Source organism: Moschus berezovskii, chromosome 10, assembly GCF_049115385.1.
Source record: "Moschus berezovskii isolate FMDL1 chromosome 10, NW_MosBer_1.0, whole genome shotgun sequence".
In the NCBI taxonomy this organism is placed as follows: Eukaryota; Metazoa; Chordata; class Mammalia; order Artiodactyla; family Moschidae; genus Moschus; species Moschus berezovskii.
Window position 1 is genome coordinate 46518119 of NC_142469.1, and position 13615 is coordinate 46531733.

Consider the following 13615-nt stretch of genomic DNA (forward strand, 5'->3'; position numbering starts at 1 on the left):
ACAAAGTATATAATCAGTTTGATTTTGGTATTGACCATCTGGTGATGTCCATGCGGAGAGTTGTCTCTTGTGTTTTTGGAAGAGGGTGTTTGCTATGACCAGCACCTTCTCTGGGTAAAACTCTGTTAGTCTTTGTTCTGCTTTGATTTGTACTCCAAGGCCAAACTTACTTGTCACTCCAGGTATCTCTTGACTTCCTACTTTTGCATTCTAGTCCCCTGTGATGAAAAGAACATCTCTTTTTTGGTGTTAGTTCTAGGAGGTCTTGTAGATCTTCATAGAACCATTCAACTTCAGCTTCTTCAGCATTAGTAGCTGGTGCATAGACTTGGATTACTGTGATATTGAATGGTTTGCCTTAGAAACAAACCAAGATCATTTTGTTGTTTTTGAGATTGCATCCGAGTACTGCATTTTGAACTCTTTTGTTAACTATGAGGGTTATTCCATTTCTTCTAAGGGATTATTCCCACAGTAGTAGACATAATGGTCATTTGAATTAAATTCACCTGTTCTGGTCCGTTTTAGTTCACTGATTCCTGAAATGTCAATGTTCACTCTTGCCATCTCCTGTTTGATCACTTCCAATTTACCTTGATTCATGGACCTAACATTCCGGGTTCCTATGCAATATCATTCTTTATAGCATCAGACTTACTTTCACCACCAGACACATCCACAGCTGGGCACTGTTTCCGCTTTGGCTCAGCCTCTTCATTCCTTCTGGAGCTATTTCTCTGATCTTCTCCAGTAGCATATGGGACAACTACTGACCTAGGGGGTTCATCTTTCAGTAGCCTATCTTTTTGTCTTTTCATACTGCTCATGGGGTTTTCAAGGCAAGAATGCTGGAGTGGTTTGCCATTCCCTCCTCCAGTGGACCACATTTTGTCTCTCCACCATGTCCTGTCCATCTTGGGTGACCCTACACAGCATGGCTCATAGTTTCATTGATTTAGGCAAGGCTGCAGTCCATGTGATCAGCTTGGTTAGTTTTCTGTGATTGTGGTTTTCATTCTGTCTCCCCTGTGATGGATGAGGATAAGAGGCTTGTGCAAGCTTCCTGACTGGGGAGGACTAACTGGGGGAAAACTGGGTCTTGTTCTGGTGAGTAAGGCCATGCTCAGTAAGTCTTTAATCCAATTTTCTGCAGATGGGAGGAGCTGTGTTCCCTCCCTGTAGTTTGGCCAGAGGCCAGACTATGGTAGGGACAATGGCAATGGCAACCTCCTTCAAAAAGACTTACTCCAACATGCTGGGACTCCCAGGACTGTTGCAGTCAGTGCCCTTGACCCCATTCCAGGCTACTGTTGAACAATATCTCTGCCTGAAACTCCCTAGCACACAGGCAAGTCTGGCTCAGTCTCTTGTGGGGTCACTGCTCCTTTCTTCTGGGTCATGTATGCACAAGATTTTGTTTGTGCCCTCCAAGAGTTTCTGTGTCTCCAGTCCTTGGAAGTTCTGTTATCAAATCCTGCTGACCTTCAGAGTCAGAGTCCCTGGGGATACTCAGTCCCTTCTCCAAGTCCCCAGGTTGGGAAGTCTGTTGTGTGGCTTAGAACTTTCGCAGCAGCATGAGAATGGTTCTCCAGTTTGTGAGTTGCGCCCCCCACCCCCCCGCCCCGGTGCCTCCCCGGTGGCTTTACAGTCGTGCTGACAGTGATCTCCTTTAAGAGGACTTATGCCACACACAGCGCCTCCCAGGACTGCTGTTGATAGAGCATCTGTCTCCGCGGCAGACCACTGCTGACTCCTGCCTCCACAGGAGGCCCTCAGTACTCAAAGGCAGGTGTGGCTCCATCACTTGTGGGGTCACTGCTACTTTTCCTTGGTCCTGGTGCATGCACAGTTTTGTTTGTGTGCTCCAAGCATCTCTGGCTGGTATGAGGTTTTATTTTAAATGTGATCGCAACCCTTCTACCATCTTGTTGCAGCTTCCCTTTGCCCTTGGTCATAGGATATAATTGCTAGACATAAGATAGTTCTATTTTTAATTTTTTGAGGAACCACCATACTGTTTTACACAAGCAGTTGTACCACTTTACATTACACTAACAATACACAAGAGTTACAATTCCGCAACATCCTTACCAACATTTGCTGTTTTATATATATATGTATTTTTTTCTTAGTTGTTATATTCATGAGTCATTTGAACTATGGAACCAATGGGTCCCAATCTTTTATTCCCTATCTATTCATTCTTATAAAAACTTTGTTCAGTAATCAGTTGTTGGGTAGAATCCATTTATCTACAAATTTTAAGCAGTCATTATATGCTGGCTCTCAGAAGATGTGTCATTTACTTTTTGTAAACAGGGCAGATGATTACTTGTGTTGATGGCTAATTGTCAGTATCAGAAAGGTAGATGGAGTGTACTCTGTGGGCCCTTTCGATACTCTGGCTCTGTACCAGTTTTTATGTCCTATTTTAAGTACACCAGGTAATTAAATATTTAAAGTCCCTGGAAAGACTCCTCTTTAATGAGTTGCTCATTCAATTATAGATTTTTAAATATTCAAGCTGAAACTCAGAAATATTCTAATAAGTAAAACTATACTTTGGCCACCTCATGCGACAAGTTGACTCACTGGAAAAGACTCTGAAGCTGGGAGGGATTGGGGGCAGGAGGAGAAGGGGACGACAGAGAATGAGATGGCTGGATGGCATCACCAGCTCAATGGACATGAGTCTGTGTGACCTCCGGGAGTTGGTGATGGACAGGGAGGCCTGGCTTGCTGTGATTCATGGGGTCGCAAAGAGTCGGACACGACTGAGCGACCGAACTGAACTGAATGACCATTTCTAAATAATAGCTATGGTTCATAATACTCCACCAAGAAGATATTTTATTGTTAAACATTTTTCTGGTAGGTGGTTGCTTTTGGTTTACTTTTTTACTATTCTTTTAGGCAAAAACTTTTTGATAATTAGGAGCTTCCTTTGTCTAGAAGTGCCAAAAGTGAACATACTGTTTTTTGTGAAATGATAGGTACCAGTGGAAAACAGAAATGCTGCTGAGAAAATTACATGTAACATATAAAAATTAAGCAGTCACTTAGATTTACATGTTGACTTCTATTGGCATTTAGCTCCTAAAGCCTGTTATGCAAAATGAATTCTCCTCTGAGGAAAAAAGGGACAACTTAATATGGTATGCTTCATCCACTTTACTGCAAAAGACCTTTCTTTCTCAGTGTCCTTGTACAGCACAATTTTCTGAGCTGTTAAAGAAATGGCAACTGGATTAAGTTCTAAAGCTGATGGAAAGCAATAACAGAGTCAAGACACTGACTCTAATGCTACCAGCTATTTAAATGGTCTTCCCCGCCCCCATTTTCCCCATACCCAATTCATTGTTTGAGCCCTTTAGATAGACATATATATATTTCCCTTTCCCTCCCTGTGTCTGAAATGTATGCTTGTGTCCATAGAAGATGAACCTGAAGACCAGATGGCCAAATTACCTTACGTAGAGTTATGGCTCAGTCATTATAATATTCCCTTTTTATTTTAGTTTCTTCCATGGCTATGTAGAAGACCTTCCTTCTAATGTTTTTTGTGTTGTAGAAAGCTGATCCTTCAATATTATTCTTGGAGGAGTGGCAAGAAAAGGAAGGCAATAATTACCTGTTTGGTTAAGGTATAATCTGACCTTTGGAATAATTCATATGCTTTTAAGCCTGCACATTTACTGATGCCAAGGTAACTATTTGAGTATAGTAGTTATAGGAAAATTGGTGGTGATCATTAACTCTTTTCACTCTAGTGGTTTCTGCTATCACTTGTTAACAAAAAATTTAGGCTTTTTGGAAATGTGGACAACACTTCTCTGACTAACTTGCCTTTTTCTAAATCATCTTTTCATTAATTTCAAATAATAAACAGTACTACTACTACTAATAATAATACAGTCTAAGAACTCATCAAACTTTGTTGGGTAAATGTCTCAGTCTTTAGGCTCAATATTTTAAATCTTTTAAAAGGAAAACAAAAAATATCTCCTAGTCTCTGCCTCACTTGCAGAGTATAATACTTTATCAAAACAATTTTTTTCTGAATTTGAACAGTATGATAGACTCTGCAAAGCACTTTGATTTACACAGACTTTTTGTGACCTCACAACTATTCTATTATGAACAGAGTCTTTCTTTTGTTCAACAAACATTTATTAGATACCTACTAGGTGAAAGAAATGGCAGCCCACTCCAGTGTTCTTGCCTGGAGAATCCCAGGGACGGGGGAGCCTGGTGGGCTTCCGTCTATGGGGTCACACAGAGTCGGACACGACTGAAGTGACTTAGCAGCAGCAGCAGCAGCAGGTGAAAGATATATATGCAGCTCTCTATTTGCTTTGCCACCTGAACGTCTATTAAGAATGGCAAAGTTTCAATGCCCTTAACCAAGAGCCTGCTCTTCCCAACAAACTTGCACTAACCACATCATAGATGATGGCAACTCCAAACTTACAGATATTCAGGCCAAAACTTTGGAATCAACAATGACTTCTCTCATATTCTACATCCCAACGGCCTGGAAATCATATAGAACCTAACCATTTCTCATCCTGCGTCTTCTCAGATGTAGTGTCTCTAATTTGATCAATGTAGTAGCTACTCTCTGTTCAGCCCTTCAATCTATTCCCAATACAGCAGCAAAGATTTTTTTTTTTAAAGTCAAATCACATCACTCTCAAAACTCTCCAAAAGCTCTTCTTCTCACTTAAAGTCCTCAGAATGATCCAGAAGGCCCTGTATAATGTGTTCCAATCTCTCTAACCTCACTTGCTGCACTAAGCTCCTTGCTGTTCCTACAACACTGCTGGACACAGTTCTGCCTCAGGGCCTTCGCATTGGCTCACCCCTCGGCCTGGCACTCTTCTCTCAGTCAGTCACATGGTCTGCTTCCTGATTTCCTTCAGGTCTTTACTCAGATTGTACCTTCTCAGTAAGGCCTTCTCTGATCACCGCCCCTCCACCTGCAATATCCTATTACCAACTCTCTGTCCCCTTATCCTACTTAATTTTTCACCACAACTTCTATCACAATCTTTCCGTTCCGTTCAGTCGCTCAGTTATGTCCGACTCTTTGCGACCCCGTGGACTGTAGCCTACCAGGCTTCTCCGTCCATGGGATTCTCCAGGCAAGAATACTGGAGTGGGTTACCATTTCCTTCTCCAGGGGATCTTCCCGACCCAGGGATCGAACCCGGGTCTCCCGCATTGGAGGCAGACGCTTTAACCTCTGAGCCACCAGGTCCACAAAGGCTAGGTTATTCTGTGACAACCTTAAAGCTCAGTAGTCAACACTTCAGATTAATTTTTAACTCAGGCAGATCCCACTGCAGGACTAGTTGTTATCTAGGCTTCTCTCTTCCAGCAGTGACCCAAGGATCTAAGATGTTTCTATTTTGTGGCTTGACACATGCCGTCCATTGGCTGCAGCAGGGGAAGAGAGCTGGAGGGTCATGGGTCAGCCCTTACATGCTTTGGACTGAAGTGACACATGTCACTTCTGCTCACAGTCCACTGGCACCTCCGAATTGCAAGGGCCTGGATGGCATCACCAACTCAATGGACATGAGTTTGAGTGAACTCCGGGAGTTGGTAATGGATAGGGAGGCCTGGCGTGCTGTGATTCATGGGGTTGCACAGAGTCGGACACAACTGAGCAACTGAACTGAACTGAACTGAAGACCTAAATCAAATCCCTTATGATTATACAGTGGAAGTGAGAAATACATTTAAGGGTCTAGATCTGATAGATAGAGTGCCTGATGAACTCTGGACGGAGGTTCGTGACATTGTACAGGAGACAGGGACCAAGACCATCCCCATGGAAAAGAAATGTAAAAAAGCAAAATGACTGTCTGAGGAGGCCTTACAAATAGCTGTGAAAAGAAGAGAAGCGAAAAGTAAAGGAGGAAAGGAAAGATATAGGCATCTGAATGCAGAGTTCCAAAGAATAGCAAGGAGAGATAAGAAAGCCTTCCTCAGCGATCAATGCAAAGAAATAGAGGAAAACAACAGAATAGGAAAAACAAGAGATCTCTTCAAGAAAATTAGAGATATCAAGGGAACATTTCATGCAAAGATGAGCTCGATAAAGGACAGAAATGGTATGGACCTAACAGAAGCAGAAGATATTAAGAAGAGCTGGCAAGAATACACAGAAGAACTGTACAAAAAAGATCTTCACGACCAAGATAATCATGATGGCGTGATCACTCACCTAGAGCCAGCCATCTTGGAATGTGAAGTCAAGTGGGCCTTAGAGAGCATCACTACGAACAAAGCTAGTGGAGGTGATGGAATTCCAGTTGAGCTATTTCAAATCCTGAAAGATGAGGCTGTGAAAGTGCTGCACTCAATATGCCAGCAAATTTGGAAAACTCAGTAGTGGCCACAGGACTGGAAAAGGTCAGTCTTCATTCTAATCCCAAAAAAAGCCAATGCCAAAGAATGTTCAAACTACCGCACAATTGCACTCATCTCACATGCTCGTAAAGTCATGCTCAAAATTTTCCAAGCCAGGCTTCAGCAATATGTGAACTGTGAACTCCCAGATGTTCAAGCAGGTTTTAGAAAAGGAAGAGGCACCAGAGATCAAATTGCCAACATCTGCTGGATCATGGAGAAAGCAAGAGAGTTCCAGAAAACATCTATTTCTGCTTCATTGACTATGCCAAAGCCTTTGACTGTGTGGATCACAATAAACTGTGGAACATTCTGAAAGAGATGGGAATCCCAGACCACCTGACCTGCCTCTTGAGAAACCTGTATGCAGGTCAGGAAGCAACAGTTAGAACTGGACATGGAACAACAGACTGGTTCCAAATAGGAAAAGGAGTGCCTCAAGGTTGTATATTGTCGCTCTGCTTATTTAACTTATATGCAGAGTACATCATGAGGAACACTGGGCTGGAAGAAGCACAAGCTGGAATCAAGATTGCTGGGAGAAATATCATAACCTCAGATATGCAGATGATACCACCCTTATGGCAGAAAGTGAAGAGGAACTCAAAAGCCTCTTGATGAAAGTGAAAGAGGAGAGTGAAAAGGTTGGCTTGAAGCTCAACATTCAGAAAACGAAGATCATGGCATCTGGTCCCATCACTTCATGGGAAATAGATGGGGAAACAGTGGAAACAGTGTCAGACTTTATTTTTTTGGGCTCCAAAATCACTGCGGATTCTGATTGCAGCCATGAAATTAAAAGATGCTTATTCCTTGGAAGGAAAGTTATGACCAACCTAGATGCCATATTAAAAAGCAGAGACATTACTTTGCCAACAAAGGTCCATCTAGTCAAAGCTATGGTTTTTCCCGTGGTCATGTATGGATGTGAGAGTTGGACTGTGAAGAAAGCTGATCGCCGAAGAATTGATGCTTTTGAACTGTGGTGCTGGAGGAGACACTTGAGAGTCCCTTGGACTGCAAGGAGATTCAACCAGTCCATTCTAAAGGAGATCAGTCCTGGGTGTTTATTGGAAGGACTGATGCTAAAACTGAAACTGCAATACCTTGGCCACCTCATGCGACAAATTGACTCACTGGAAAAGACTCTGATGCTGGGAGGGATTGGGGGTGGGAGGAGAAGGGGACGACAGAGAATGAGATGGCTGGATGGCATCACTGACTCGATGGACATGAGTTTGAGTGAACTCCGGGAGTTGGTGATGGACAGGGAGGCCTGGCGTGCTGTGATTCATGGGGTCACAAAGAGTTGGACACGACTGAGTGACTGAACTGAACTGAGGATGTCTGGAGAAACTTTGGTGTCAAACCTTTATCCATTCTACAAAGTCACTTATTTATTTAATATCTGTCTCTTTCCATTAAATAGCCCCAAAGGGCAAGAATCTGTGACAGTTTTGCTTACTGCTGTATGCCTAGTGCCTAGTGTATTTATTGGTCAGAGCATCTGCGGGGTATATGAATGGGAGAATGGATGACGGGCTCATGCCTGTGGGAGTAGATGAGCCGACAGCCTTGGAATGAGTCATGAGCTGTAATGCAGGCAGATTAATTAGAGGAAGAAGCACGAAGCTCTGTATAGAGACATGAGAAAGATTTCTCAGAGAGGTAATGTTTGAACGGACTTGAATAGAGCAAGCCTTTAACAAGGACAGGAGGTGAGAGACTAAAGGGCTGTTATATACAAGACTCAGAGGCATGAATAGCTCTGCCCCTTCAGAGGAAGGGCAGGCCCAGGTCCGTAAGAATGAAGGTATAGGGACAGTAGGTGGGAAATGAGGTCTGAGAGGTTGGCAGGGGCCAGCTTGCACCCAGCCTTGTTAACTTCACCAAGGGGCTTGGACTTTATCTTGTGAGAATAGAAAAATTCATGAACAGTTCAAGCAAGGGAATAAACATGATTATGTCTGGGCAAAGATCTCAAGAAATTTATAAAGCAATGAGGAGTGCCATTTTCTTATTTAAAATTCTCTCTTCCTCACCAATCTTGAAATTAGTTCCACATCCTGAGGAGAGCCTAGCCTTTCATGGTCTCCTTCTGCAGCTTCATCTCCCACTACTTGCTTATAACAGTCTCTGATACCGGCATGTCAAATCCAGGCAGATCCTGAACATGCCTCGAGGTGTCAGGCCTACATGCCTGAAGAAACATGCTCAAGGTCCAACAGCCAGGAAAAGCCTGCTGCCTCTCATTCTGGGGCCCTTTCTACTCTGCCAGGTGCCTAAAGTAGGCACATGGCAAAATGCCCATGACAGGTTGTAGGGGCTTTCCTTTTCTGGTATTATCATTGAGCAAATATGTGTTAATACTGGCCTAAGATTTTCCTTGTGGGATCAAACACATTGGGCCCAGGGAAGAGGGTTTCCATCTCAGTTGCTTCTTCTTTACCTCCGCTGGCTGCTAAGCCCAAAAATCTTGCTCCAGGTAGCCTTAGCCCTGGCCTGGTAAGATCAACCCAACAAATTAGCATCTGTTCCTTCCATCCTCTACATGAGAAAGAATCACATAGTTAGTCTGGACATTCTAGATTAAATGCTGACATGGCCACATACAAGGAGTGCAGCTAAACCACATGGTCCTATTAAAGACCTTGAAGAAAGGCTACCTCCTTGAGTTTCTCACACTAAAGTAGTAGCTGCTGGCAGTTTCTTAAGGGTGATGTTATTCCTATCATTTGTGAGACCACAGGAAAGTAATACTGTGTTAACCCTTGAGAAACTCCTCCTATAATCAATGGGACAGGATAGAATTAGTCTCCCCTCTCCTTCTTCCTTTCCACCTTACCCCATTCTAGAACAAACAAACTAGGAGAGGGGCGCAGTGGTAAGAAAGATCTTTTTTTAATCTATTAGCAAATAACACACCCAGATGTGGTATAAGACAGGCTGGATGTTAGCAGGACAAAGATATGTTTGTTTTATGGGTGTGTTTGTTTCAAAAGTGTCTTAACCCTCCTCTCCAGTTCCACTGAGGGACATACTAACTGGAGTTGGCTCACCATAAATTAGGATCAAGGGAAGAAGGAAGGGTAAAAAGGGAAATCTGTGTACAGTGAGGAGAGGGGAGGGGGAAATTGATAGGGAAGAAGACCAAAAAGAAGAATCTCCCAGATACTGAGTAAGTTGGTCTTGAAATGACTAGGCAGGAAAAATAAGAAAACGTTTTCTAATATGCAGAGCTGAACTGTTCAATACGGTAGGCTCTAATCACATGTGGCTATGCAGCACATGAAATGTGGCTTGTCTGAGTTGAGATGTACTGTACCTGTACATATGAGCTGCATACTAACAATAGGTTTTGAAGATTTAGTATGAAAAAGTATACATCAATGATTTCTTTATATTGATTACATGTTAGAAGGATGATATCTTAGATACACTGGGTTTAAATAGATTATATTATCAAAATTAATTTCATGTTTCTTTATGTTTTTTAAAATGTGGCTATTAGAAAATTACATATGACATCCGTGGTTTGTGTTATATTTCTACTGGACAGCACTTCTCCAGACTGCATATGAGCAACAGTTGATAATAAGACTTCATACCCTTAATAAAACATGACAATCATAAGTCAGGGGTCATACAAGTTTAAAATATGACCTATTTAGTAGCTAAATAGATATTATTTTTCACATTTGTCAAGCTAGTATCTTTTAAGAAGATAAAAAATTCATATTAAACCCTACCATCAAGAATAAACTTTCTGGAGATTAAGATGAACACATTGCAAGAGTGTCTACAATATTTCAAGAAAATATATTTTTCAACTTTACTCCCAAAGAAAGGGATTTAATATGAGATTTAATATGAATTTTTTTTAGATTATATAAAAATATATCAAGAGATATTAAAAGCACCAAGGGACTAGCAGATTTTGGGAGGGATAGAAGAATTCAATATTTGAATCTTTCAAGTTTTTTCCTACATTTATTTTTTAATCTATTTTTTTTAAATTGGGGCTTAGAAAACAGAAAAGAGGCAAAAAAAAAAAAAAAGTACTTCTTGCAATGTCAAGGAGGGTCTTATAAGAATTTCTCTGTAAGGACATGTGGTTCTCTGAAAGAACTCCTCTTGGTCTGTTCACTCTAAAGCAAATAAATCAGCAGCTGAGATGCCTGCCTTCCTTCCTATTGTGGTTTCCAGGACTTCCTATTCTCTGCCTGTGTCCTGCTCTCAAGTGGACACTGTATTTACCGTGGTTAAAAAGCCATTTTCCTTTTCAATGCAATTTTTCAAAAAAAAAGTTACTTTCCTAGAAACTCCCACCTGTTACTTCATCATTTTAACTGATTCCAGGTGCTAAGAAGAAGTGGCTTGGAAGACAAGATAATCATGGGAAAAAACTGTAACACAATCCTCACCCTGTGCTCGGCAGGTGTCCTGTGGGCATAGTGGTGAGCGCCTAGGCCTTGCGAGGCGCCCATGCCTCCTTTTGCTTTATTTACCCAGGAACTGTCTTCTGAGGTAGGGACCAGGCTCCCTGAAACCAAGGTAAGGCCTGAAGTGTTGATCGTCAGCGTTCGCTCAACAGATCTAAAATAGTTCAGAATTCCTAAGCAGATGCGCTGAAACAAAGAAAGAACAGGGTCATGACCCTGCCTTTGCTGGCCCACCCTACAGAATGAAACTTACTGGGCTCCCAGAAGTTGGCAGGTCAACCCTACTGCTGGGAGAGGGACACACCACCCTCCAAAAGGCCTGATTTCATGGAGGAATCAGAACAAAGTGTAAAAATGCACATTACTGGAGCAGCAGGAAAGCCCCTTTACAGACAACTAAACAACTCAGATGCATGCAAGACCATCCACATACCTGCAGCTCCCGGATCCTCAGGTGACGCAGATACAGAAAGGACAAGTAGGTCCCCCTCATCAGGACAGGATCCCTGTCACTGGGCCCAGTCTTATCATTCAAGCCCAGCAGTTGTAGGGCCACTGCATAACTGTACCTTTAGCAGGCAGGAAAAACAGAACAAATGCCTTTCACCTCAAAGTGATTCAGAAAATTCACATACAGCATACTGAAGTCATTTTATTTAATTTCACAATGCTGCTGCTGCTGCTAAGTCGCTTCAGTCGTGTCCGACTCTGTGTGACCCCATAGACAGAAGCCCACCAGGCTCCTCCGTCCCTGGGATTCTCCAGGCAAGAACACTGGAGTGGGTTGCCATTTCCTTTTCCAATAGCTACTCTTAAAATCCACTGGAAGGAAAATGATGGCTCTATATGTACAAATTTAAAAGAAATTTCTCTTAGCAATCACTCTCACTAAAAATTCAGTCCTAGGGCGAAACATTAGTTATCTGGTCAGCTGTAACACTACTTTTATTTCAGCCTTAAATATTTTTTAGTTAACTTGTAACTGACATATCAATCAATCATTCCGTTTTCTCCACAGTGTTTAATCCATTTTCTTGAGTCACCATTAAGTGATTTCATTTTACCCTGTCTCTTTCTTCTGCTTCACAGGCTCATTAGCACACTGGCTAAGATTGATTGGTGCTGGGTCATTTTCATCTCGTTGCACTGAAAGGTCATTTTCCTTAGTGTTTTCATTCTAGGAAAAAAGTAGCATTAGTTGAAGTACATAAACATTTTCAATCTTATTAACAAAAAAAAAGTTGGGTTATCACAAAAGTAAATCTCTTGATCCAAGGCATATTTACATGAACAAGTAGAAGAGCATTATGATCCATTTCAACCTGACATATGAAAATCTGGGTTTCTAAAATAAATTAGAGGTCACTATTTTTACTATGATTCATTTTATGAAAAGATGACCCATGCATTTGTAGATGTTTGGAACCCTGAACCTCTCTAATCTAGTCTTGTTCCAGACTAGATTTTAAGCTATATGACTTAATCATTTAAAATCTTGATCCTTTTTTCACATTTGTAAAATAGCAGAAAATTGGAAAATAGGTTGCTGGTACCTCATAGGTGCTCAGAACATTCCAGTTCTCTCCTGGCCAGGGATGGCATTAGTCAGTCAGCCCTGCAGGACTGATCACAGAACCTGTGGTTTACACTTATTTCCACAGTCACCTTTCCTAATTTCAAGAAGGATGAGGTCATGAACCCAGGGCCCTAAGGAAAACTGTGAAGAAGGTGATATTGATGTGTGGTCCCACTCCTGCCCTCTGGGCAGGCCCTCTCTGCCTGTCCCTGGGCATATACCCCATTCTCATAATATGTGCTCTTTTATAGTGGAACTGATCCTCATGAAAACACTGAGTGTCAATGGCTTGCTTGGGATACTTGTCTTCTAACAGTGGTTCTCAGAATTCCAACAAGTCCTTATGGTAGAAACTGGGTTGCTCCCCAGGATCCATCTTCTTTTCCCATAGTACTTGAACATTTATTTTGGCACATGGCCACGCAGATAAAGATGACATTTCCAAGCTCCAGAGGGTAGGCTAAGAGCCATAGCTTTTCTCTGATAGGTCTGTGACTCTTTCAGGCTTCTAAAATTACCCAGAATTACACAGGAAGGAATAGAAAGTGACGTCAAGTTACAGTGAATGACTTTGAAGGAATTACTGAACAAACTACAAAAATACTGTTGGACTGGCAGGTTGCTGGGAAGAAAGGAAGGGGGACAGCAGGCTAGGGTGAGTAAAGACAGCGAGTCCAGCATCCTCCAGGAACAATGAGCTAACCATAGCCCACAGAGACAAACTGCTCAGGAAATGCTGAAAGTCCACAAGTGTATTTCCCTAAAAGAACTGGACAGAAAGCAGGTTAGCAGAGGGCTGATGAGAAAGCAGAACGTCACCACCAACTGTGTTCTTTCTGTCTTCCTGGGTAGGTACCTTCTTTGACATTTACTCTACCTTGTGTCTGGATCTTCGCCAGAATGGCTGAGTTCATATATTTTGACAGTTCTGAGATTTCCACTGATTGAAAATCTCATTTTCTCCCGGAAAACTGGCAGGGGCAGTGGAGTGGGAGGTAGAGTGGAGGGAATAATTAGGGGGAAAGTAAGCCTATTAAGTATTTCTCACCTGCCCAATGCCTCTACAGTTTACTTGCGTATACTCACAGAATAAAAAGACTGGAAGGATGATAGAGAGGAAATGCTAGCAATACTGTTATATTTGGGTGATAAACTAATGGGTGATCCATATATTCTTCCT

At 42.1% G+C, this 13615-nt stretch overlaps 1 protein-coding gene across 1 annotated transcript in view; it reads right to left on the reverse strand.

The window, feature by feature from the left end:
* The window catches only part of LOC129561121 (uncharacterized), a 183306-nt gene that overhangs the window by 126279 nt on the left and 43412 nt on the right, over positions 1-13615 (reverse strand). Inside the window, 3 exon segments of the mRNA XM_055433524.2 lie at positions 10842-11045; positions 11293-11428; positions 11924-12036. Of these exon segments, the coding sequence (XP_055289499.2) occupies positions 10842-11045; positions 11293-11428; positions 11924-12036 (453 nt within the window).